This window comes from Phalacrocorax aristotelis, chromosome 10, assembly GCF_949628215.1.
Source record: "Phalacrocorax aristotelis chromosome 10, bGulAri2.1, whole genome shotgun sequence".
Taxonomy (NCBI): domain Eukaryota; kingdom Metazoa; phylum Chordata; class Aves; order Suliformes; family Phalacrocoracidae; genus Phalacrocorax; species Phalacrocorax aristotelis.
In genome coordinates, this window is record NC_134285.1 from 5,899,797 (window position 1) to 5,927,545 (window position 27,749).

Consider the following 27,749-nt stretch of genomic DNA (forward strand, 5'->3'; position numbering starts at 1 on the left):
AACAAAACTTCAGTCTTCTGCAGTTGTTGTTGCTCAGAAAACTTTCAACAGTGTTTGATTTCTGTTCTTCAAAGGGGTTCTTTGATCTGGATGTGCAGGTTATAACTGTTGTTTGAAACCAGCTCTGAGGTGCAATTTAATTGTACCTTGAGGAAAAAAATATTTGAGCTTAAAATCTCAGTGATGTCTCAAGTTCATGGTAGAGAGTTAATAGGAGGCAGGTGGGCGGGAAAGGGTCTGAATTTTATAGACCGAACAGAACAAAAATATCAGTCCTTACTTAATCGTAGTTGAGGGGTAGTTGAAAGATATGAGTGTGTTTTTCCTTGCTTACTAAGTTCAACTCTTCCATTTCAAAGGTGCTGTTTATTTACTGTGAGTGTGTATTTGTTGGTCTCAGAGTTAAGGTGGCTTGATTTTGGGGTATTTCTCAAGATGCATTTTTTTAATTAAAATGGGTATTTTTGTCTCTAAATTAGAGGGAGATGATGAGAGGCAGTCTTCTATAACAGTACTATATACCTTGTTAGTGGTGTTTGAAAATGTTTGTCAGAGGTAGTTCTGCATGTAGGGTGTTTCTGGTATGTGATTCCTGGGTGCTAAATGCCTCTTGTGACTATGTCTAACAGAAAATGGCAAGAGGCTAGTCAGCAAATCCAGACGTTGCAAGCAAGCCAATCCCTACTGGCAGAATATGAACAGAAGATTAAGGTAAGAAACTTTGTGGCCTATATAAAGCTTTAGTTCTTAATTTCTTCCATGGAAGTACAGAACACGCTTTTTTTTTTTTTGTAAAAAAAACCCAAAAAACTATTGCCAAAATAAAAGGTTAGTTTGTCATATAAGAATCTGATCTGGTGGCTGGTAAGAGCTGAAGTTGGCTGAATTCAATTGGATGGACCAGGCTACCTACAATTAGCTGTAACATGACACTCTTCACCTTCGTTGTATCAATTGATTGGAAAAAAAATCCACCTGTGCTTTCTCTATAGAAAGGTGATTTATATCCTTACGCAGTGCCCTGGAGGAATGCTCTGTTTGATCTTGTGCCAAAGCACAAGATTGCTCTGCAAAAGACTGCTTCTAGAGCAATCGTTTTTCAAATGCTGGAGGATGAACCTAGCAACTACAGTTACCTTTCTGCTTCCCAGAAGGTCCTTCCTCTGGAGATGGGTTTAGCTCTTTTAGAGAGTGTAATTACTTGCAAACCTTTCAAAACCACGCTGACTTAAATGTGAGTATAGAGGTGCTTTATGTCCTTTCAAATTAAAACGTAGGTTGGTGGGAGTGTATGTTTTTCACTTATCTTCCTGGGAGAGGCAGATGTAGAGAGTTACTCTGGTTTGAGCAGGTGCTGATAGTGGCATCGCCTGTGGTTACTGTAAAGTGAAGCTACGCTGAAAGCCAGCCTCATTGCCAGTTCTGCGATTGCAAGAAGAGACTTCCTCCTTTGAAAGGAAAGGTCAGGAAACAGGATACCAGACTGCAATACAGCTCTAAATAAACTTTTTTTTGAGGAAGAAAAAAAGCAACATTTACCAAAATGCTAAAATGCGTGGTTGTGTTTCTTTTCATTCCTACTCCTTGCAGACCATCCAAGTACTCCTCTCTACACTTCATTGATGGAGGGATAGAGGATGAGAAAATCACAGATTTGGTTTAGTCAATAGAAGAATGTCCTTTTAATGATTAGCAGAGATCTTTTTTTGTTACGAACTTAGGGTAAGCATGTGTAAAGAAAGGCCAGCCCAGGTGTTACAAGTGGAACAAGAGTCACCTCTGCTTTGAGCAATGGATTGGATCAATGACATACTGAGTTCCCGTCCAACTTCATTTGAATCATTGATTCGAGTTTAAAAAGTACAATGGAGAAGTACCTCGTACTAGTTCCAAGTTAATCATTGCTCTCCTCTTGTCATCCCATGTTTTCCAGGATCTGGAACAGAAGTTGTCCCAGCAGGAACATGATGCTTTAATTGTCAAGAACATGAAGGCAGAACTGGCTCGTTTCCCAAAAATGGAGCGGGAATTGCGCCAACTCAGGGAGGAGAATGCCTACTTCAGGTGAAAGAAGGGTTCAGTGTTGAGAGGGTTACCTCGTGTTCTTCTGTACCTGCTGCAATTGCACTATATGCACTGTCAAATCCCTCTATTTGGCTTCCATATGGGAAACTTCAGAAGGAAGTTTAAATATTTCATATAAATACTGCGTATGAATTGAGTAGTGTTGTGATGGTTACTAGATGAGAGGATTTGACAAGATCTGGGTAATCTTCCTGAACACAGCGAGAGCATATTGATCATTCTGGATGATGATAACTATTTGTTAGAACAAAATTCAGTGTTTAAAGGTAGTGATGAACTCTATACAGATTTGGGAAAGAAATCCCTGTAGAGAGAAGAGACAGCCGAACATTTCTGTAATAACTGCTTTTGCTTAGTTATTGTTACCACTATTTTAAAGGCCTGTTGTTCCAGCATAATGTTTGGGAAGTCTTTTGTTTAAATTTCTAAAGCAGTCTGACAGAGCCCTCAGTCGAGTAGGCTTTCTGGGTTTCTGAAGTGACAATTAAATTGAAAAATTGAATTCCTATATGCTATGAAATAACTTTCCTTGGAGATACATACATACATACTTATATAAATATTTGTTTTTAGAGTAAACGTAATTTCCGTCTTTTGGTGCATCTTTGAAAAAAGCAAACAAAAACCGACCTAAATTACATGAATGATCTTGCCAGCTTTTTCCTATTCTAAAATTAAATGGTTTCCTTTGGCTTTGTTCTTGTGCTTCATTATATTTTTAAGTTGTTTATCTTGGAATCTTTTCTCATGCTTTTGTTTTGTGCACTGAGTCATGATATCAACAGATTAGAGGTCATACTTTTTGAAGCAGTTTTTATCTCACACTTGCACACCTCTATTAAAGTGAAAACAAACAGTCTCAATGCTTGCTCAGTCATCACAGAGTACTCAGAAAGCCCGAGTGTGTACCGCTTGCTGTGTTCCAACCCTGCATTCAGCCTGACTGAAGATCAGAGTTGGGAGTCTTTTGCTACCCTTCATGCTGTTTTGCCAATCAGTAAAGCAGGTAGGAAACTTCAGGTGGTTTGGACATAATTAGGATGGCACTTAGAGCAGAAAGAATTAGTTCAATAAAGCTGCGTGGTTTTTTTGTATCAGTGGGTTTGCACTGAAGGTTATAGAAGCAAGTCAGTTGAATGTTGTCATGTCTGTTCAGTGCCATTTCATTCCCTTGTAATTCCATGTGTGTTTGGAATTTTATGAGAGTGAATTGAGTTGTGTGGCTCTTTAATCTTTTCTCTTTTCACCATAGGGAAATGAAAGAAAACAACGGATTGCTTAAAGAGGAGGTAGAAGGTCTCCAAAGAAAACTGGAACGATATGAGAAAGTCCAAGCACAGTTGGTGACCGTTGAATTGGAAAATGAGGTGAGGAGCTAGAAGTACTTGGTGGATGAGCAGAATAGGGGTTTCCTTTGTTGCCTGTTCTGTCTTTTAGGCTCTTCCTGTATCATGTTAGTTGAGATGATACTGGTTTTAATTAATGTGTTTGAACCAGGTAATATCAAACTTAAATGTCAACATGCAGGGAGCTATGGCAATGAAGGTGAAAAAGGCAGAAGGATATCTACTGTTCAGCTGGATATTTTCTGTAAATAACTATCTCATCATATTGTCTTCTTTGGCCTTGCTGTTTCTCTTTTAACTTTCTTCTGCTGGAAATTGTTTTTTGACCTTAAGCTCTGCCCAGAGATGGCGTTGCTGAACAGGCATGTGGTAAGAACCTTGGATTACTGCCAGCACTAGCACTGCCAGAATGTGGTCTCAGCTGAATAACATTGTCTTGGTTCCATCCTACCCTGTATCAAGCATACAGTGACTTGTCAAGAGATTAACCTGAATGTGTAAACTTGTTGATCTGCAGAACTATACTGGTGTCTGATCAGGTTTAGATAATACTGTCTGGTATTGTCTGAAAATAGAAGGTAATAGGAGGAACTGGAAGAGGAGAAATGGGCTCTTCAGCTACTACAGGACTGGTGTTGAGGGTACAACTTCTCTGCTGCCAGAAGTCTAGTCTACCAAGGTCTAGTACAGTGACAGTAGCTCACCCGGTTAGATAATTATAGTGCTGAAGTGTAACATGGGTTTTGTGTGTTATAGAGCTGTGGTGACAGGGGAAATGTTTGTGAGGGCTGGAGAACTACAACCCAAAAGTGCTAGATAAGAAGATAGTGAAATCCTCAGGAGGAAAAGGAAAGACACTGAGTCTGAATGGAGAATTTTGAGAAAACTGTGGAAAATGAGCTGTTAGAACATTCGCCTGTGTCTCTAAATTTTCTTTTGATCTCTACTTTAGAAACTTCTGGGAAAATTAAAAAGCTGGGAGAAACTGGACCAAAGCACTGGCTTGAATATCAGGTATGTGCTTACAGCTCTGGAGGGAGTTAAAACTTAAACCGCTTTCCTTCCCTCTTAATCATCTGATCTCTGAAGTGTGTTGGTCATGCTTTCTTGCTATTTCTTCTTCATGTGGAAGCTCTTCCAGTACTTTTTATTGTATATGAGAAGAACGATAAGATACAAACCATTATAAAGTATCTCTGGGAACTAACAAATGTTTTTCATCAAGTCACCTTGACCAATGTTTCTGAGCCCAAGGTTCAGTTTTGAGTTCTTTGAACTTCTTGCATATAGCTACATTCATGTTTAGTTAGAGAATCTACTAGCTTATTAAGTGAATTTTTAAGAATTTCAGGATACATCCAGAGACAAGAATGTGTGTTACTTGTGACAGATTGTTGTAAATATGATTTTGGTATCCAGATTGCAAATAAATAAACTGCCAGATCACGTTGTTGTGGCTTTTCTTCCCTAAAGCAGCTGAAGAACAGTTGTTAATTTAGTTATTTTGTCTAACGAGAGAAATGGAATAAACTGTTTCTTACAAAAGGGGTAAGCACCCCCGCCCCTGTGGTGTTCTGTAACACCAGCTAGTCTCTTTGTGTACTGTTACTTAACAACTTTCTGACATCTGGAGCATTGAACCAGATTTTTTTAAGGTCTCTGGTGTTTATGTGGTATAAAGTGGGGCTGGAAATGGTGCATCTTCTGAGCATTTTCTTCCACTGCAGAAGGTTTTCTGTGTAGCTTGAATGCTTTTGTGTGTCATGTTTCAGCACTACTTTATTTTCTCTAAATATTTACATTGTTGTTATGCCAGAAGGAGATATGCTTCTTTGTAAATAACTGTCTTGATATGAGTATTACTGTACAGATCACCTTTCATATTGGATCAAGGCCTGAGCTGCCACATGAACTGCAGAACCTAATTTGACCAATCGTTTCTTTAGTCCATTCATTACATGTGCCCAACCACAGAGCCATGGCTGCACACTGCGGGGATTGTTTGGAAGTAGGAGTGTTTGGATATGCACGTATGGTTTGGGCATGTTACTGCTTCATGTAAAAGATACTTGTGTTCAACTTGGGAAGGCCACCTTAGTTTTCTCAGTGCTTTCTGTTTAATAAGCATAACGAACCTTTTTCTAGAGGCATGCTAGTAGGTAGCATGCTTGAGATTCTCTCCTGCATCTGCTGAGGATACATACATTTAGATGAAGTTAGAATTGTGCTAAATCTCTTATGGCAAGGAATGGACAGAAATAGTATGAATCCTTTTCACAAAACCTGTTCTATCAGACAGTGGAGTAAAAGCTTTTTACTTACCTCAAGCTGTTAAAGGTTTAATGAGGTAATTTCACAGTGGGAGATAAATGGAACCAAGTGATTCTGCCTGTTGAAATCTAATAACTCCTTCATTTAAAATCAGAATATTCGCTGTAAAGTGTTAGGTTTTTGATTGGGCCGTATTGTTTAGCACTATTAATGGTGTCTTCTCATACAGAAGAGGGAATTGCTCTTGAGAAAAATAATCTTTTGCATGTACTTGTAGCAAGTGGAACTAGATGATTTCCCCTATTTTTTTTTTTTAAAAAAGGTATTTATATTTTTGATGCTCAGACTTCTTACAACATGAATTATGTTAATTTTTGGTCAGGGTTATGAAGATGATGAGAGATCATTGTCCTAGTTAGGTTCCTGGAGTATGCCATTGGTGAAAGTTTGAGAAGAGTTAATTGCCTGTCTCATAGTTGAAGAAAATAGGAGCAAGTTGGATCGTTGTCCCAAAGAGCCAGAGCAATGTGCTGTTTGCTAATACCTAGATAAGCAAGGAAAAGGGAATGCATTAGGATCACTCATCACTTTCTTCATTGGTACAGAGAATGTCAGGGAAGTGCGTACAGCCTGTGGGGTTTTGGGAGAGGATGGTTTTTTGTTTCCTCTGGCACTTCCATAGGGCTTGTTCTGTGTCTGCTCTCGGTGGTTTCTGTTCACTGATTGCCTGGTCCCAGCAGGCTTTTTGTCAGATTAGCTTACGATCAGACCTTCGAGTGTAATTTTATGGAGTAATACTTGGAAAGGAGGTGCAGCTTTTAGTAGTGTAGGGGTAATCCTACCGGCTTTAGGACTCATAGAATCATAGAACGTCCTGAGGTAGAAGGGGCCTCCAAGGATCATAGGGTCCAACTCCTGTCCCCGCTGACCTCCTGGTCTCTTTTTGGTAACAGTGAAAGAGCCAAGTGTTTATAATGCTTCAGCTTTTGGGGGGGGAAACAAGTTCATTAACAGTTTACTAAAAGGCTAACCTTATGTTTGCTAGTTCTGGATTCCACTTGTAAGCTCCGGGATTTTCCTCTTGCTCTCATAAACTATGGAAAGAAAAACAGTTTTAGCTCTAGAGCACATTGTTCTGTTTGCATTGCTGTTGTGCAGTGTTCTTTCCAGAATTTGCCCTTGGAATTACGCCTGCCTTATACAAACATTTTATAATATACTTGTAAGCTGCCCAATATCCAGATAATAAAATAATACACACCGTAGTTATGTATGGTTCATGTATATGCAACGTGAATCTACATAATTTTTTTTTGTGTTCAATTATATGTCCTTTTGATATCTTCAAGTTCTTACTACCTACTTTCAGGTATAGCTGGCCCTGTCTTTTATTGTGGATGTAAATTTGTCTTGTAGGTCTTTTTTGTGTGTTACTATTATGCTGCCAGGGATTTTCATACATTTGTCGTGTTGCTCTGACTTGATATTCCTGCTGTAGGGTTTGGTTTCAACTGTAAAAGGAAAAAAACACTGAATTTTGAAATTCTTGCCTTGTGAATAGGAAGTCTGGGAGTCTGCTTCTTTGAGAAGGATATTCATGTATGGCTATTATAGGACTTTGTTATTAGGAAAGAGTTGTGTTTAGAAAACAAGCTTCTTGTACTCTGTCTCTCCAGGATGCGCTGATGTAGTTTGTATTTCTTCAAAATCCAGTGTTTGTGTAACTGAGTTGTTGATTGTCTTCACTGTTTGTTTTTTCAGTTGCACTATTAGCTTAAGGATATTTTCCTATTAGTTTCTTGACTGCCTTTAAAAGCATGTATTCTAACAGAGAAGTGTTTCTGGAAGGTTGTGTCTAAGAGAAGGCGGGTGCTTTATTTTGATGACAGTGTGCAAAACCATCCAGGAGATGGCATCCTTTCTCCTGCTGCAGAGGAAATGGGTTTTCTGCTCCAGTCTGGCAGGCTTGGCCTGATTTAAACACCATCAGCTGGGAACCTTAAGAAGGGTCAGCCAGTCTGAGGCAAATTGTCCATTGCCCCTATCAGGTCTCTTAAAATCTGTTTAATGCTACATGCATGCAGTCACTGTCTCGTTGTCCAGTACTTAGGGCAGTGTCTTGGTATGAAAAATTTGTGCATATTTCTCTAATAGCACAGAGTAGAGTGTTTTTCCAACCAGCTCTGTAAACTTCATATTTACGCATGTTCTTCATTTTGTCATGTTTAATAGGGCTTCTTCAAAGCCTGGTGCTTTTCTACCCACCTCAAGCTTTAGAATTGCATCCTCTAGAGCAGTACTGTTATTGTTCTGACTTTCCCTTCTGAGGCATCTAGAAAATACCCAAATAAAAGAAGAGGGTTCTTGGTTTGTGAGCTTTTAATCTAAATAAGCCTTTTTTGCTGCGGCTTGTCTATGTTGGCTGGTGTTGCCTTTGTCCTCTAATGAATTAGCCAGGTGATTTTGCTATCCATAAACAGATACACCCTGGAGTACAGAATGATGCAAAATGATGTGCATCAGGTATGTTTTAAAGATGAGGTGGTTAGTAAGTCACGCTGAAGATACTGATGGTCACTGATAGCAGCTGACAAGGGTTAATGCTAAATCTGTCATTGTATTTATCCACAAGTGGCAGAAGATTGCAAGTTTTCAAAGGTTGAAGTTTTGCTGAAAAGTTATGCAAATTTGTGAAGGCTGGCTGGTGGACCACAAGCAACACCTTCAGAGGAGTTTTAATGCAAGCATTTTATTTTTGAGACAATAAATACTAATCTGTGGTGTGGGGTTTGTTAGTTTGGGTTTTTTTTGGGGGGGGAGGGGCATTAATTGGAGATAGTAACTATATGAAGTTTTTTACATTTTTTCCTGGTGGGCTCAAAGATCTTTGTATACACAGCCGAATTATTTTATATCAGTGATAGAGTTTTGATGTTCGAGTAATCAGGGATTGAATGGTGATCGAATATATTGATAATGACCGATTTAAGTAGGTCTTTCCTTTTTGGGGCACCATTTTCTGTTTCAGCTCAGGCTCAGTGTTTGTGTGTGGAAGATAAAGCAAAAGACTTTGTTCATAGTACCTTTCAGAATCATTTTCTGTTTTTCCATACCCATCACAGGGAAGCAGTGGAGAAATCATCTGTCCTTTTCTGAAGGGCTGTGGAATACAGTATTGAAATTAAAGGTGAGGCTGACGTATCAGAAAGAAAATTAGTGCGCTCGGACTCTTCTGTGTTGCTCAGAGGCTCCAGTCATGCTCTTGGACGTTCTTGAGTTGCATCTAATTGCAGTTAACATTGGAAGGCAGGTCTTAGCCCCCTGATGCCTACAATGTAAGGCTGACCTGGAGGGACACTTAGGTTTAATGAAGCATGGGTTTGGGGAGCACCTGTAGTCATCCTTCAATTTGCAAAAGTAAATCTAGTTGGCTTCAGCGATGATTTCGCGTTAAGCTGCTATAGCTGTTTTGTATGCTTGCTGTCCAGGCCTGTAAAGAGAAGTGCAGATTTGACAGGAATTGAGGCCAATGCTTAAGGACCATTTTCACTTAGTGGAGCCTGCCAGCTGCAGGCAGCAGACACTGATCTGCTGACCTGTCGCCTAGAGCCAAAGCAGTGAACCTGTTAATGCTGACCTGGTTTTCTTTCTGAAACATCTGTGGGCTGGCTGGCTGACAAATCTTGGGGACTAGCTTCCTGCAATGTCTGAGACCAATTAAGAAGAGGAGATGGTGCGAATGTGCATGCATTTCCTCGCTAAGAAAGGGTTTAATTAAGTGGCAAGCATCTCTATTTAGTACAGTGGTTAGCACAGTTGTAATTTGTAATTACACAGGTGCTACACTCAGTACGGGAAGTCCTTCTATGCAGATTCTGCTTTTGGAGTTGGGGGGAAGGGAGGAGAGAGGGAGGGAAAAGGGAATCAGATTTCTTGATTCTGCATTTAGTGGTGGATTAGTGCTCTTTTTTTTCCAGTGAATAGAAGAGAAGGGAGAATATTGGAGTTCTCTACTTTCCTTTTTGAATCTTGATTAACTATGCTTAGCTACTCTGCACTCTCTTCCATCCAAGGCATTGAATATCTTTGCAGTAGTGAATGAAGCTCATAATCTTCTCCTTTCTCACAAGGTAGTAATTTACCTTTCTCTGAATGTCCATTATGAATAAGTGGTTACTGGTTTTGAAAAAAAAATAAAAAAATCTGTTGACAGATATACAAAGCAGTGCATGCTGAAATAATTTGAATTGCTCATATGCGTTTCTGGATACTTAATTAACTGCAACCAATCAAGTCAAGACTGGCGGTTACTGTTGCTAGTTCCAGTAATGCCATAATTCTGGCATGATCTGACCATAGTTGAGCAAATACTTTTATTGGAGTAGCCTATTTTAGCCCTCTGGTCTTTTGTCACTGAGGAAGAAGTTGATCTGATTAAAAGTGTTTGATGCTGGCTGATGTCTGTAACTGTACCACTGACCTGAACTTAAGTGCTAATTTCTGTGTTTGGGGGGAGTGAGGGTGTGTGTTTGTCTGGGTTGGCTAATGGTGGCCCCTACTTTAGAGGTAAGTCCCTAATTGGAGAAGGAAATTAGAATTAGCATAGTATGAGTTTATTGAAGCTTTGTTTTGCACATGTAAGTTTTACGTAAATAATTGTAATTTATGATCTGTGAACATACTGAAAATTGCATGACTGCTGTTCATAAGATTCCAGTGTAAAACAAGCTGTCTCATCACAGTGGGAATTCCCAGGGCACCAAAAAGGGAGATAAATGCTACATAGGGGAAAGCACTAATTAAAAAACACCCGCAAACAAACAACAAAAAACGAAACAAGTAAAAGAAGCTATGCTTATTAGAAAAACTTCTATAGTTATGAGGTCTCAGCTTACCTCATGGAAAGATTATCTGCTGTTGTCCTGTGTAGAGGCAGTACTACATTTTACAGTTACTTTTAAGAGCCTCCACTGAAGTTGAAGGCTTGATAAATGTTGAAGAACTGACTCTGTGAAGAGGGCCAGTGCATGCAGGTCGCTAGTATTCTGCAAAATCCCTCAAAGCTGGGCTCTCTGCTGGCTTCTGCCCGGGGATTAATGTCGTGTGAATTTCTCTTGCGTAGTTCCAGGACAAGTTAGTCTCAACTTAGAGCAGTTCGGCCATTCCTGTCACGTGGGGCTTCTGACTCAAGTATCTGTGTGAAAATGTCTGATCCTACCTGGTACTTCATGGTTCTGTGAGCACTGCTGCTAAAAGAGGTGGTTCTGCATAGCAAAAAGTAATCTGGAATGGAAAACAGCTTTCAGCCAGATTGGTTCCCTCATCAGGTTTACTGAGTGTGTGCATAAATACTTGTGCTGTTCCAAAGAAGGGCAGAGGAAGTGGCAATGAGCAGCCAGGGTTGGAAGGGATGGTGAAGATTACCATTGTGTTTATTCAGAAATATAGGTTACGTGCTCAGTATTTTTAGGACTTGGTATGTGCAAAAGATGAAAGCATTGCTTTAGAAAGATTTAAAATCTTCTCCCCCAAGTGCCTGAACAGTTCCAAAGGGGATCTTTGTCTTTAGAGACTGAGGTAGAATTTTCAAGAGAAAACTAGTTGTGGTTGTCTTACAATAATTATGTGTACCGAAGCCACCATTCTTTACATAGAGGAGTCTTGGAGGAAGTTGTCACCTCTTGAATGTGACATGCAGCATATGCTGGAGTATTGCTCTAAGCTCTTCTGTTCTTCGTTATCCTGTTATGCTATGTTAAAATGTACGTTATTCTTCACTTTCTGCAGTGCCTTAGGTTTTAGCTTTCCTTGACAGAATGTTTCTCGTGTGTGGTGGTGGGAAAATGTTCGTTTGTCATCTCAAAATCTGAAGCTCTGGTTTTCAGAGTAGTCAGAATGCAGTGTTGGGAGACTTCAGGCCATGTTTGGGTGTTGGAAGGGAATAATGTATTTAAATGTGAAGTTTGAAAGCCTGATGTCCAATATGTGCTTTAGCCAGAGTTTAGTCTTCTGTCTTCTGCTATTCTCATGGTGTTGATCAGCTTAATTTTAGTGTGGCAACCATCTGCACCTCTTTTCAAAGATTTCTTAAAGTATTGTAGGTGTGTTCCTGGCAGTACTTCACTGAAAAGCTGGGCAGAACTTCCTGCTGTGTTTTCCTATCCGATATTAATTTTCTCTAAAACCACTGTACTTATCTCTGGTGTTCGAAAATATTAGTGTTCTTTCTCCTTTGCCATTAATGCTTTTAATCCCATTTGAATATGTCAGAATAATAAGCCCTGAGGCTAAAGAAAAGAGAGGAGGAGTGTAAAACATAACAGATGAACACCTGACATCTAGGCAGACTGAGGCTGTAATGTATAATCAGAGAATCAGAGGAAGAAGTAAGCAAGCTCACATCAAAAATATGTCTGTCCTTGCTTTGCATTTCAAAGCTCTGGGAACAGTTAAGGAAACTGCCTTCCCAGGATCACAGATCTAGCATTCTGGAGACGAAGAAAACTATTGAACAGTGGCGTAGCACACTATCCATCTTCTTTGTTGAAGAATAATTTGAGCAACTTCAGTAGTTCGCCTACAGGAACTGTATGAAGAATAATGAAATCAAAGAAGAGATGGACGATTCTTACTAGGGGAATAAGAACTTTGTTTTCTAAATGAAGATGCTAAAGCACCCTTTTTTACTGGAAAATATAACTTCTTTTTCCATTGACTGTCTTTGAGTCTTGTCCCAGCTTGAATATAGGGTGCATTTCCCAAACCAATAAATGTAAGGCTCTCTTTCCTCTAAGAACAGGAGTGGTTTTAGAAATGTGTGCTGGTGTTGTCTTCTGCATAGCAGGTGATTTGTTTGCCACAGGGGACTCCCCAGTCAGACACTTTCTTTTGTGTTGCTGCCATATTTCTTGCAATGTTTGAGGTGCTGTTAAAAGCAGTTGGGTAAAAGTAGCTTGCTTTCTTCCAGCATGTAGTGACCCATGTCATGTGTAAATGGCTTGAACTTAGGTGCTCGCTCTGCTGTGAAGGAGAAGCTTTCAAAAATACAGACACTTTTATAAAGAGCCACTTTCCTTACATTAAGCAGTCCTGTTTGCCTTAAAGTGAAATTATCATTTAAATAGCAGAGACTAATCAGCAAGGGGATGGTTTGCTGCTGTCAGCTCAAATGCTCGTGCTTGATTTTTATTCACACTCTCATTTGGTCATTTCCACAGACTCAATACCACCATAATCTCTAGCTCGCTTTTAATTTTACCTTTCCACTTTGATTTTAGCATCTTTCAATATTTCAGTTGTAAATTTTCTGCTGGGGCTGTTGATGTGCTCTGCCTTCTCTCTCCCTTAGATGTGCAGTGTATTATACCTCATTTATCCCCAAAGGTTGTTTTGGCAGGGAATCTTTTAAACAAAAATGTAAAAATGGATCCTGTATATGCTCATCAAGGATGATTTGGTTTTAGTGTAGCGATGCCTTTTTCAGAACCCTTCTCAGAACGCACAGGCCTTTTCTAAGTAGAAGCAAACTGAGATACATCAGGAAGTATTCAAACTCTTGTATGGTGCTACTCCCTTGTACTAGTGGGCATGGCCTTTATCTACAGGGCAAGGAATCTACCTGAAGAAGGATCAAGGAGTGCCAAGATGGTTTGTGCCAGCCTAACGTAACAGCTTTGTCTGGGGAATCAATTATCTTATCAAATAAAACACCATAGATCTTGCTTATTTGAACTTCACTGAAACATTTGATCAAGCGACTCACTTGGGAAGGTATAAACCACGTGGGAGAAGTTGGAAATTAATAGAAAAATCATAGGGTTTATAAGGAAATGTTTAAGCAGGGATAGATTAAGTACTGTTGAGAGGAAAATGCAAGGATAAGTAGAATTCCTCAAAGATTAGCCTTAGGATCTGCTTTGTTTAGTATTTCTATTAGTGGTTTTGGTGCAAAAATTTGGTGTGTGCTGATAAAACTTGGATAATGATGCCAAGTTCAGGCGATTCATAAATACACAAAAGCTGGATATGCAGAACTGAGTGACCCTAAGGATTAAAGAAGTGAGACAAAATTCAGTGAAACAAAGCATGAGGCTCCACAGAATTGGGAGCTGAATAGAAACTACTTTTGTAAAATGTAGCACATGCAGTGGAAAGGACTAGAAGGACTGTGTGCCTATTTACAGCAGGATGGTTGTTAATTCTTCCACATAGGATGCACCGGGAGAAACACTTCCATGGAGGTGGAAGTGTTCAAGTGCCTCTGTAGATGGCCTGAGAGACACTTCTCAAAGTTCTGGTCACCCACTGTGGAGGAGGATAGTGGCAACTAAGTGCAGAAAAGGGTTGCTGGTAGAAGCCTGAGAGTCCCCTGAACCAGTAGTGAATAGAAGGACTGGCCTCCTAGCAAAGGCTGGCAGAAGATGTAATCGCTGCCAAGAAATACACGGATGGAGGGGAGGAGAAGGAAGGGGGTCAATACCAGAGACAAAAAGAACCATCTATACTAAAGACTAGCATTGGCATTTAAAACAAATTGCTGTAACCCTGACATGAATACAGCTGGAAAGATGTTCTAACTTTTAGAAAGACTAAGTTCTGAATGCAGCTTCCAGTGGAGGCAAAAGTACACAAATTACTGCTTCGAAGTTGAAGCTCCAGAAGGTTATGGAAGAGATGACTCGAGTTCCTAATAGCAAAGGACTAGAAGGACCTAAACTAAAAGATCCTTTTCAATCCCACTTTTATGTGAATGCCTATGTACCGATCTGTAAGCAAGGGAATGGGCTCAAGAATAGGAAAAATGGAGTGGTATATTTTAGTTTGGAATTGCAGGCATTTATTTTTTAAATACCAGACTTCTGAAAAATGCAGTTGGGAAGGAGTTGGGGGAGTTTACTGAATAAAGGTAGACATTGTGCATCTTTCTGCCCACACAGAACAACAACTGTGGACAGGGACCTGAAGTGTGAGAACAGCTGACCTTTGTTCATGTTGAGAAATAAGCAGTTCGCTGAAAAATGTGCTGAAATACTAAGAAAAGTTTATCTGCCCATGTAGATAAAACCAAAATATGATCTGTATTGTCTGAGAAGCTTTTCTGAGCCGATTTGGTGCTGGTTATCTTGATGGCATTTTGAAAATGATTCACTCCTCATCAATGCCTAGAGCAAGGATTCATACTTCTGATGGTAGCTAGGAAGGTGATACTTAATCGTTTGTCTTTGGTTTGTCATCAGTGCACGGGGGCGTTCTGTACTGGATTAGCCAGGAAAGGTCTAATTTCAGTTTTAATTGTACTTAATAGGGTAGTTAGCATAGCAACATCAAAATGGGGCGGGAGAAAATTGGAAACGTATGAACATTCAACTGTTCCAGTTTTTTAGCATCTTTAAAATGCTCCTAGCTCTGACAAGCTGGCTTAAATGCCTTGTGGTATTATTATGTAAGCATTGTCTTTAAGCTTCAGTCTTGCCTCCCTTGGGACCTCTTTGCCAGTGAATATTTTTGACTGAAGCATGTATTTACCTGAACTATATTCTCTTACTTCACAAACTACATTATTAAAGGGAATATGCTTGTAAATATAGCTTTGTGCATGCTTTGTTTGGAGAGAAGAAATTACTGTGGCTTGTAGTAGCAAAAGCACTGCACAATATTTTCAAACATTTTTTAAAGGGCATAGTGAGCTTGAAATGTTGGTGAGTTAAAAGATTAATGTGATAAGTGCCTCAAGGTTCTCTTGAACTAGCTCTGATAATGTAAGTGGTGTTTGTTATTTTAAGATAACTTGGAGCACAGAAATTGCCATGTTGGATTGGATTGTTTACTTGTCTACCTCTGGTCCAGCATCAGAGACAATGGTATCCTGGTCTAGATAGGAAAATCCAGAGTAACGTGCAAGACATGAAGCAGATTTTTAGAATGAAACTTTAACTCTCATCAACATGGATTTTACTTAAGCATAAAGAATTTTATTTAGTGTCCCCCACCTTTTTAAAAGTAAAAACTCCATCAAATGGGAGATATTATGCATAAAATAAATAGAAAAATGCTTTGCTTTGATACTGTTTCAGCTATAATCTTTCTTATTTGAAACTATATGCAACAAAGTTGAAAAGTTATAGAGAGAAGTGAGATTCTTAAATTGCTGCTGTTTCTATAAATGATGCCTTTTTATCTTGCAGTGCTGTTTGAGGAGACAAAAAGAGAAGTATTTTTTGTCTTAACCATATGATTAGATTTTTACTGTGGCTGCTCCTTCCTGTATGTACTATGCTCTTGTGCTGTTAGGTGTGTTACACAGGTTTGTTGGCATATGTCTCTCTTCTCCCTCAAGAGATGAGGAAGAACTATAAGCTAGAAAGTCCAGCCTGAAGTGAGCTGCCTGGACGAGGGCAGACACTGCACCAGGCTCTCAAGAGAATTGGGCCTATAACTGACAGAATTTGTAAGCAAAGGTGGGAGGTGCTGGGTGTTGAGTGGATCCCTGTGTTCAGTGAAAACCTGGAATCAGTTACTGTCTGGAGGTTATTTCTGAAGTGCTGGCCTGAACAACTGAAATAAGAGCTCAGGGCTCGTGTTTTCCAGTGAAGCTTTCTGTGGGGTTAGAATAGCGTGTAGAAAACAGAGTCAGGCCTTTCCAGCAGAAAGAAGACATAATGTGCCCATCTCTTCCAAGCAGCCAAGGCAGTTAAGAGGTGGAGGTGTATGGAACCTTCTTTCCCTCCCTGCCACTGATGTAAAATGCAGGGTGTGTGTTGGCAAAGCTTTTTTTTTTTTTTTTCAAATTTCATCCCCTCCCTGCCCCCATGGCTGCTGATGCACTAAAATGTGTCCTCCTGTGCTTATTTTGCTCATCACCTGGCAGCAAAGTTTCTTGTAATGAAGTCATGTCTGTTGCAGAATGTCATTGTTTTAAGAGGATAATACGTTTTGGAATAGCATGTTAGAAACCTCTGCACATTGAAGCAGCTCTCAACTGTTACTGCCTCTTGCTGTAAGCGGAAATAGGATCTGTCAGGGAGCCTGACCTTCCAACATAGGCACAGTTTTGGCTTTTCTAGAAATGTATTTACTTGAAATCTTGAGCATCTCTTCTCTCCTTTTCTAGTACCACTTTGACTCAATCCTTACCCACACCCTTTCTCTATGTTATTCTCAACTCTCTTGACAGCCAAGTTAACAATTGCTATTCCTCTTTGTGGGGAGTAATGAGCAACTATTGCAAGAACCATTTCTAGCACAAGTTGTTCTTGCTGGAATTGCTTTTGAATTCTCATTACTTGTTTAAAGTCTCTTCCAGAGATACTCTGATATGAACAGTGTAGTGAAAGGAAGATCAATCTTTTGGGTAGGAAGAAATATGAAATTCTGGATTTTCCTGAGTTATACCCTGCTGACCAAGTTAATTTCTTTTCTCTTTTAATGAGACAATCATTCTCTTTTTGTGGTACACATGAAGCTGTTCAGTGAGGGCTTAAAATTCTACTAGCTTTTCTAAGAAGGACAGAAATAGGGTATATGGCTTTGACTGAGAATGTGTTCAGTATCAGTATCCTCAATTAGAGAAGTCAGCTGTTCATCGGTTAGTTAGCTTGACAGTTTTCGGTGATACTTCACAGCTCTGCTATTGGCTCTGTTCAGAAGACGATGCTCTAGATGATTCATAACCTAGTGATGAATTTTTTTACTCAGTTTTGCTAGTACATTTGCAAATAACATTTCTGACTGTATGCTCTTTGTATTCCCAGAGTTAAAGCTTTGTTGCTTCAGGTGGTTTCCTGCAAATTTAGCAGTCAAGGTTGATGGCATCAAGCCTGTTTTGTGACAAGCCTTTCATTTAGGCCCGATGGTTTCCAGTGTGACTTTGGCAAAGACATCATCTGCCTTCTGGATAGCCATCCCACTTGTCAATGTGACAGAACACCTATCGGCTCGCCTGTCTGCAGGTAGCTGGCAAGGGGAAATGCAATTGGCACTTTGTAATAACTGATATATTTGGAAGGCTTGTAGAGAGGAAGAGTGAAAAAGTGCTCTGAATTTGTGTGTTTGTGGGGGTTTTTGTTTGTTTTGGTGGTTTCCCCCCATCATGTTGGGTAGACATAGGTCTTGGAACATGTATGTGCTCCTGTCTATATGACTTATGATAGCTGCTAAAGATAAACATGCTATTTCTCAATGTCATTCTTTTGTAGTTAGATACTTAAAACGTTGTTTGGTGTCGTGTCCCCCCCACCCCCCAAATATTTGTCTGTTTCTCGTATGTTGTACTATTCTTTTCAACAATGGTGTGTCTAAGTCAGTAGAGTTTCACAGAATCGTAGAATACCAATTTGGAAGGGACCTCAAGGATCATCATGTCCAAGCTTTCACGGCTAAAGCATGGTCTGGACAAGATGGCCCAGCACTCTGTCCATCTGAATCTTAAAAGCGCCCAATGTTGGGGAAAAGTTTGGAGGATACAAATTAAACCCTTAACTTTGCCTTAGAGTCAGCCGTTGTGTTTTATGTTTTCATGCTGTATGTAGGTTAGGTATTTGCCAGAAGTGACTTTCATGGACAGTCTCTCATACCATATGATGTTCGTAGTTAAGTGTCAGACAAATCCGGTAATATACAGTGTTAAAAGAACTACACTTTTTGTGTCTTAGATTGTAAGAGCTACGAGATATTTATTTGGCCCTTTTGAATTGAAACATCAGAAGGACAGTTACCAAGGTTTTAGCATCCGTATCAGTCCATGGCTTTTGTCAGGGAGAATGGGATGCTTCTGGTATTATGCTGGAGTTCAGATCTATGGTGTAGGGACTAAATCACTACATGGAATTTGATGAAATTTTATCTGACAAGAGTTTTGCTGGTGGCCTCAAATTGCTCATGGGTTTTCCTAGTTTTAAGGAGCTGTCTCTCACTAGGTTGTTCCTTATCCTTTTCTGTGCTTGATAATTTGGAATCATTAGGCTTGTATATGCTGTCCCCTGCATTTTCCCTCCTTGCTGTGCTAGGGGAGTTTAAGGGACTTAGCTGAAACGAGAAGGAAATAACTACCTTCTCCTCCTCCACAAACTGCTGCATTTGTCAGAGGCAGCTTGAGGGCCCAGGTTGTCTTGCTGTTGTGGAAAAGCTGCAATTCCCTTCTGTCTGAACAATAAGCTTTGTATCTGTTTGTACAGTAATGAACTGCTTTTGTTTCCTTCAGAAACGTGCTCTGCTGTCTGGAGCGTTTCCATTTACAGACAACCCTTGCCAAATTAATTTTATTTAATTATCTCCCAGGGCTAAGCTTGAATACATTTTGTGTTAAATTCACCGTTTCTCCCTCTTCTGAAAGAAATGGACTTAATATCCTTGTTAAAATCTGATTAAAACTAAAATTGAGTTTTTTGAAGTCTGATTATCCCATGAAATGGAATTTTTAAACCTAATTATGAATGGATTTGCATACATTTTTAACACCATTGAAAAGAAAGTTGAAATAAATTTATTAATGAAATCCTCTTCTGCTGTCTCTTTCGTCCACGGTGATTGCTGGAGAGTGAGGGAGGAGGGAAGGCGAGAGCAAAACCCCTCCCTCCTTTGAAATATACCCTCTCTCCCCCCAAATCAATTCCAGAGCTGGTTTGACCCTGTCTCATTTTTATTCCCCTCTTCCACACAGCCCAATTTAAGTAATTAATGGCCTTTCAGAGGGTAACTACACAGTTGAGCTGGTTTCATGAATTTAAAGCCTTTGTGCTTTCTGAAGGGAGAAGGGGGGGGACGGGGACAATGTTTCTTTCAACTATTATGTTCTTCCCCTTCTTTTCCGAGGTAGCCCTGATACAAAATCAATTGGCAGCCCTCATTTCTCCTTTCTGAGAAGCTGTAGGTTTAAGCATTTATTTTAAGTCTGATTAAAAAAATGATACTTTTACAGACTGTGGTGAACGTGCACGTGAGATTTGTGATTGTTTATGTACTTCCCTGGGTTTGAAGCAAAAAGTTTCTTTGTATGATGTATTTGAACCTCTCACTGCAGTAAATCTGCCCATTCCCTCAGGATTTTGGAAGATGTCCCCTATGGAAAAACGAGTGCCAGTGGAGGATGTATCTCTTTGTCTGAGGCGAGCTTTTTGAAGCAGGCACAGAGAGGAGCAAGATGGCTGTGCAGAGGGGTGTTGATTTCACATGGAGGCTGGTACTGTTGAACCTTTCTGTATGTTTCTTGCGCTGATTGAAAGGTTCATCTCTTTACGTGAAAGATAAAACTCAAAGATGTGGCATCTTTTTTTTTTTCTTTTGGTCAGTCATCCTCTTACCCACGGTTGCAAAAAGCTCTTTGCACTGCATAAGCGTTAGGTTAGAGAATTTCAAGAGTGTCTCCTCTCTGTCATATGCTGTGTGCAGATTTATTTTTTCTTGTCAAAAATTATAGTAAATGTGGTAGAGAAAACGTGTGTTGGCAATTCAAAAATCCTGGACTTGATACGTGACTCTGCAAAGAGTAAATGCTCAGCATGTGGCCGCGTGTTCTGTAAGCATTGGCAAAGTTACTTCCGGGCAGTGGGACTTGTTTACCATATGCCTTTGTGTTTTCATTTTAATCCTGTCTTTGCAAAGGTTAAGTATCAAGGAGGTATCAAGTTCCGCAAGAAATGCTAACGCTGGCACTGTTTCTTTGAGATGCTTCTGAAGTGGGGAGTTTTATGAGGGAAGCTGTGGTTCAGCAGAGGAAGGAGGACTGAGCTGAGGTTGGAGAACACTTTTAGCTGGCAAATGCTCAAGTTATAAACCAGAATGGTTAAAGTAAATTGAAAATTTTCTCAGTAACAGGAAAACTTGAGAATTGAGACAAGCTTAGGAGGAAGCTAACTGAGGTAGCTCTGCACCAGTGACTTTAAATTGTTTTGTGGTTTAATGGCTGAGGCTTTCATTTGTGCTTGCTCACTGCAACTATTGTCCAAAGATGACACCTTTAGCACCTGAGTGTTATAATACTTACTGTATAAATAGTACTCCCATTTACACTTAGGTTATGAATGCTTTGCAGCATCTTCCCAATCAAGCTCAAGTGGAATTTGAGTGGTTAGGAATATCTGATGCACCTTTCCTCAGGTGTGGATCTCTGGTACAGAACTGCAGTCACACCAGCAATGAGCAGAATCAGCAAGCTGCAGACCCTGGAGAAGCTGGGAGGAGATGTCCAGTGGAGTAGACATTGTGAAGACTTCCAGAAGGGTGTGTTTTAACTCTTCATTGTTGTCTGGTTGGTTCTGTACCGTCCATTCACCACAGAAAAAGTACCTGGTTGTGGGTAGTCCTGCATGCTGTGTCATACTAAGATCTTGAAGATAAATGTGCATGCAAGAAAGGATGCAAAAGCGGTGTGAAACAGGAATGTTTGTTTCTTTTAATGGAGAGAAGAGGTAGCTCTTCCGTGAATACATTTCAAATTCTAGAAACTTCTTATTGTCTGATTCTTATTAGTGCCTCCCTTAGTAGCTTCAGGCATTGAAAGTGACTAAAACTAGATGATAGCAGTAAGCCAAGATGGTGTCACAGTGCTTGTGACACCAATCCAGGCCTTATCTTAATCCCAGTCACAGAAGCCTGTGGCAAAGACACGGGGAAGTCATAATTGCTTTTGGCTGCTCTGAACCCCGGGCTTGATGCGGGCGGCTGAGCTGATGTACCGGTTTTTGAGAGCGAGCTGGCAAAAGGAGAACAGTAATTGCTGAAATGCCACTGTTTACATCTTTAATGCGATTACACTATAGCAGTTCCACTTTCTATGAACAAGTCTTAAAGTCTGCTTCTGTTTCCTTCTGACATGAATTATTCATTATTTATGGATGATGGTGATTGGGGTTTGGCTTTCACAGGCAGGTTTATTATATCCACTTAGTTCTGACTGCTTTGGCGTGCTCTAAGACTTAGTTATTTTCTCAGCGTTTGTTCTTAACGTTCATCATTCTTCTTGATGTTAAAACTTCCAGAGTATGTAATCCAACTCTGGTTTTGGGAACGAGAGACTGAGAGGGTGGGGTGAGGGTTTTTTTTTCTTTTTTTTTTTCTATGGGAAGCATAGGGAGAACTTTTTATTTAAATCTCTGCTTATTGCCAAGACTGAGGGCAACTGTTTTATTGTCACAGTGTGTCAGAGGACTTGGATATGGGGCACTTTATGTTTGCGGGTTGAGAGGTTTGGATGTTAAGGAAAGAAAGCAGAATTTCAAAACAAGGTGGGATTGATGTGCTCTGCCCTTAAAGGAGAGTGTTTCTGAGGGCTGATGAGTTTGGGATTTTGTACTGTTCTTCTGTTACACTGGGGTGCGAGCACCACTGTAGCAACGATGACAGTCTTTAGGTTCTTCTGATTTCTACTGGGACTGCAATATTTAGGTCTTGGTACGCCTCATGTTTGTTAGCAGATGCCTAGAGCTGATGTGTTAATGGGCTTCCATAAAACTTTTGGTCTGAAATGTTATTTGTCCTCCACTTTGAATATTAAATTCTTAGAAACTTAAAAAAACCCCAAAAACCAAAAATCAAACCCCAAAAAGGCATGAGAGAGAATTACTGCATTTGTTTAAAGTTCTGAAAGCTTTTTTTAGCTAAAAAGTTCAAAGAGCGCATCTCACTAATCAGAGGAATATTTTTGCATCCCCAGGGTGGTCACACTGTTTTAATTGGAACTTGGGCTTCTTTGAAGTCCTTTCTAATCCTCCCTGAGCTGGGGGAGTGGGTTTGAAGGCAGCACTGTAAATCTGAAATTTCTTCGTTTTATTTACATGTGTCTGGGGACGTGTGTAATTCGTTTTCCTGAAGCTAAGCTCACTTGCCGGCTCGTGGACAGCTGAGTGAGAAATGTGCTTCATTAAGTGAGGAGGCCTGAGACAGATGGTGGGGGGTTATAGATAGTGAGCTCACGTGCTTATGGATTTGTTAAAACCAGTAAGTGAGCAACAGGCTCTGAATGATAAATGAACTCAGTGGCAAATGATGTGATAGCTAAATGTGAGGCTAGACTAAGCAAAAAGCTAGGATTTAAACTCATGTTTTAGGATTAACTCATTAGTATGACACTCAGAAATAGTGTTGCATACTGATATTTGACTGCTTTACAAGTTAAGAAACAGTACAGCTTTTATGGTTGATAGCTTCAATCATCCTTTAAATCAATATGGGGTTAAATTTTCTTAGATTGGAGTTGAATTACAGAGTTCCTTGAGTGTTCCTAGTCAGATTGCTTAAACTCTTTGTTCCTCAGATTGCAAAATTAAGGCCTTGCTTTGGTCTGGTTTCTAGAGAAATCCAATCTTACCCCAAGTGTATTACGCACTTGATGTATCCACCATGAATAGAGCCTCGGTGGTAGCTGATGCCTTTTGTGCCATCTTAATACAAATGACTTGTAGGAATATGCTGCTACTGACAAAGCCAGCATTTTCCTTAGGCGTTCTCTTCTTTATTTGTTCCACTATTGATTTTTATGATAAATATAATAAATTATCAGCCATGTGTTTTCTGTACTTCAGTAAGGTTTTTAACCTCCCACATTTGCCGAAATGAGGATGTTTCACTTTCTGGTTCCGCCAGAGGTGAGACATCTGCTGTGAAAAGCTTTGAAATAATCTTTGCTTGAGTTTGGATAGTTTTTAATTAATCGAAGCAACAGGCTTAACCTCAATTTTCTGTCTGAAAGAATAACTTAGTATTCCAGCTGAACATATAAGCAATATGCTGATGTTATTGGATGATATTAAAAAAAAGTTAAAATAACTTTTACTGTAGCTTAGGCTTGCAGTTTAAAGTGGCCATTCATGCTGTGAGATTGAAGAGGTGTGTGATTGCAATCAGAAGTAAATAAGAATAATATATGGGATGTTATATAAAGTAGCTGAAAAATATGGTCTAGACTCTCAAGGGGACCTGTAGGCAGTCATTAATAGTATTTTCTCTTGCTTAAGATCAGGGGTTTTGTGTTACTGCTGGCTAATATTTTCAGCTGATAAGAGTCTGGGAAAACAGTGTGATCAATAAAAATGATGAAAACAATACAAGAACTTAGGTAAATTAATATGTCTCAGGCAGGTGTCAAAAGAACAAGACTATCAATTTAGTGAAATCTGTAAAATAGTCAAATATACATATATTGTCAGTACCTGGTTGTGGTTACAGTATTAGCTCCCTTTCTTATCAGACAGAAGCTCTGGTTATCAGTAAAAATGATGTCTCTGTGCTAGTAACTTCCATGCGGGTAGAAGCTTTGCCAGAGGGGTATGTTGGATACATGGAAGTGAGTTGTGGGCTTTTTGGGTTTTGGTTTGGTTTGTTTCCCCCCTCACCTTCCTTGAAAAGAATCTGACATTGTCTGATTTCTAGGCTGGTCCCAGTGTCTTCAAATGTCATGGGAGTGACCTAGCAGAATGGAACCAGCAGAGGTTCAGTAAAATGATGTCACAATTGCTAACTTAGTCTGTTTATTTGCATAAACGTTCTTGCCTGCTTTGAAAGCTAAGGAGCTAAGTTTTTTACCTGAGGTCCTTCCTTTGTAACCAGCGAACCCTGCTGGCCCTCAGCTTAGTGAGGAGCAAGTTTCTGAACTAGCTTTTATTCACTGACATGAAATTTAAAAAGGAAAGCTTCTGCCTGAGCTTCTGGGAGTTCCATTTATTACCTTTGTTTTGGCTAGGTCAAAGAGAGAAATTCAGCACACTTTCCCAGCTTTGTGTAATCCCAGTAATTGTCCTGGAATAGTTTTTACAGTTTCTAATGTTCCTCTGTTGAATGAGATCTCTTTGAAAGATCCATCTGTCTATCCAGAGTTTGGTTCCAATGAGCATATCTTTGTATTTCAGTCTGTGGTTTTCAGGTATTAATTTTTTCACAAAATCACAGAATGGTGGGGGTTGGAAGGGACCTCTGGAGATCATCTCATCCAACCCTGCTGCTTGAGCAGGCACCCCCAGAGCAGGGGGCACAGGACCGCGTCCAGGCGGGGTGTGAATGTCTCCAGGGAAGGGACCCCACAGCCTCTCTGGGCAGCCTGTGCCCCTGCTCTGGCACCCGCACAGGGAAGGGGTTTGTCCTCATGTTCAGGGGGAACTTCCCGTGTTCCAGCTTGTGCCCGTGGCCCCTTGGCCTGTTGTTGGGCACCACTGAAAAGAGTCCTGCCCCATCCTCTTGACACCCACCCTTTAGGTGTTTATAGGTATTGATGAAATCCCCCCTCAGTCTTCTCTTCTCCAGGCTGAACAAACCCAGGTCTCTCAGCCTTTCCTCATAAGGGAGATGCTCCAGTCCCTGATCACCTTGGCAGCTCTGTGCTGGATTTGCTCAAGGAGTTCCACGTCCTTCTTAAACTGGGGGGCCCAAAACTTGGACACAGCACTCCAAATGTGGTCTCACTAGGGCAGATTTTGCTTATGATTACTTAAAATTATGCAAATGCCTTGAAAATCTGAGGATAACTATGTGGTTAGAATAAATAATTGGTGTTCTGCTGTAATTCTGTTCTTTAATTAGTTTGATTTACCCCCACTCCCCAGCCCCCTTGTGAAGCATTAATTTTTCCTAGCAAATAGTTCACGCTGTCCTCTCTGCCCAACTTAGATTGTCACGATGATCATTCCAACTCCACTGACAAATGTAAACTATAGGAAAAACTACCCTAGTTATGACTCCCTAAAATAAGTTATTTTATTCAGTTTATAGCATTATTTTTTCCTTTAGCTGTTTTTTTCCCCAAATTAAGTTAATGTTGGGGTAAAAAACTTAAAATAGCTTTGCTGCTGCTGCAGTGAAATGAAACATTACATTATTAAACGTGTTTATTTTGTGCTTGAAATCTTAAGGGCAGTAGGTACAAAATTATATGCCACAATAATTTCCTTTCAGCAGCATCATTAATATATAATTACATTCACTAGATTAAATTGCAAATTGAGGAAAAACATTTGCTTCTTTAATTGTGAAGTTTGTGGTGATATCTACTCCAGTATGTGAGCAGCAGCAGCCATTTTTGAAAATCCTTTATGATAATTTCCAACTTCACTACTTCTGTGCTACTGCTGGTAACTAGCTAAGAGGTGCTTTATAGAAATTTGTGTTGGTTTGTTTTTTTTTTTTTTTCTGTTTGATCTCTAATCTGTGTTGGGTTTTTTGGGAAAAGTTAAGCAAAGAGAACTGTTTTCCACAGATGTCATCATAAAGCCTTGAGTAGTACCAGGCTATAATTAGTTTAGAATTTCAAACTGATTGTGAATGAATCCTGAAGGTACTTAAGGATTGCTCTCCTTAATATAGGACTTCTTGGTTTGTTTTTTGGTTGGTTGCTTTGTTTTAATAAGAGATGGAGCAGTGATGAGATACAGTCAAAAAATAGAGAAGAGTGGGATAGAGAATGCAGTGCTGTGGGCAGTGCTGTCTGACGTGGCGAACGCTGCTGCTGTTGTAGGAAGCCTCTGTTGCTAGAGACCAAGGATTTTCCCTGCATCGTACTAAACAATGGTTTGAAAGCATTTCAAAGACACTGGTTCTTATGGATTAGTGAGTACAATAGGTTTGTTGTGCTTCCTTGATAACCTAAAGAAGGAAAAAGGGAAGACCTTAAGAACTGTTTTTCTTATATTGGAAAAACACAGGATACAGAATATTTAATAGCTCTGTAGATATACTCCGTGTTTCTTGAGCTGTGTATCAGATGGCTTATTGTTGCTTTTATAAACTGTTTCATTTTATGCAACTGAGTTTAAGCCAAATTAAAATTCTTTTGTGTTACAGCATGATTGAAATACGTGGACACTCTCCCTGTTTTTTTCCTCCTGAGGGGTAAAATGTAGCAACGCACATTGCAAGGAGGAGTTTGTTTCATAGGTACTGTGCTACCAGAAAGATTGTTTTTTTGATTTTGTCTAAGGAGAGAGTCAAGAACAGGGCATGGCGAAGCATGCTTTGATTGTTTTGAAAACATCAAGCATAAGTTTTAGAGTAAATACTTTTTTTTTAATTATTCCTTATTTATGCTACAAATCATTAGCTTTTGTGCCAAAACCCCCAAAGAATGGCAGCTGAGTAGAGCGGAGAGCAAAGCATGTTTTGCTCCAGTCATACCAAGTGGTCAGCCTTGTGCTGTAACAGGAAACAGCAGAGCAATTAAAGGACATCCCTGTGGGTTAGTGGCAGTACAAATTGAGCTTGTGAGTGGATATACTTGTCATTAGCAAGAGCTTAAGATAGTTTATTCTGGTTTTCTAGTTAACTCTGTTTCCGCTGCTACTTATGTACTGTGGTAGTACATCTTTTCTCTGTTTAAAGCATAGATTAGTTGTATTCTTAATGAAGTCTAGTCTTGACAGTACTAAAAGAAATCTTTGAATGATAGCATACAATTATTCACCCATGCCAAAAACCAAAATGATGACATGATAGTGGATCTCTTGCAACATATGTAGCTTGGACTTCTCACCAGTTTTTGAGAGCCAGACTGACAGTTCATGTGCTTCGCCCCTTGAGCCTCCCTTATTGCTTTTTCTATGTGGCTGATGTTACCTGACTTATAGAGCGTAGCACTGTAAGCTCCATGAGAGCTTGAGGATATGTTTTGATGAGAAGACAGCTGAGCCAGTTAACAGCTTCTTCTTGAAAGGGGGAATTTCAGCAAGCTGATTGAGACCTTCAGTGGCAGAAAACGAAGCAAGTAAAACCAGTGACTGCCACTTCAGTGGCAAGCAGGCAATTAGATTTGCTCCGCTGCTCTCACTGAATTGCCCCGGAGAAGAGGAGCCTGGAAGTCTGCAATGATGATGTGTGTGAGCTGGACCCCTTTTGGAAAGGCAACACTCTCTGGACTTGCTGTGTAAAGAGCTCTGCCATGTGCTCTAGCACTTTTTAATCAAACTACAGAAGATTGCTTTTGTTTCATGATTCAGACCTCGAAATTGCATGCCATGTGATTCAGTATGCAATGACCTGACTTCTTGGTGAAGATTTAAAAAAAAAAAAAAAAGCCGCTGTTTGTATTTTACCTTCCAAATCAGCAGGTTGAGCATTTTATATACTACTATG

General features: G+C 39.9%; 1 protein-coding gene across 2 annotated transcripts in view; it reads left to right on the top strand.

The window, feature by feature from the left end:
* Window positions 1-27,749, top strand: part of MAD1L1 (mitotic arrest deficient 1 like 1) — a 381,688-nt gene that overhangs the window by 6,324 nt on the left and 347,615 nt on the right. For both annotated transcript variants that reach the window (XM_075104884.1, XM_075104885.1), the window contains exons 6-9: window positions 630-711; window positions 1,934-2,064; window positions 3,338-3,452; window positions 4,384-4,445. In XM_075104884.1, the coding sequence (XP_074960985.1) occupies window positions 630-711; window positions 1,934-2,064; window positions 3,338-3,452; window positions 4,384-4,445 (390 nt within the window). The remainder of the gene's footprint in view (window positions 1-629; window positions 712-1,933; window positions 2,065-3,337; window positions 3,453-4,383; window positions 4,446-27,749) is intronic.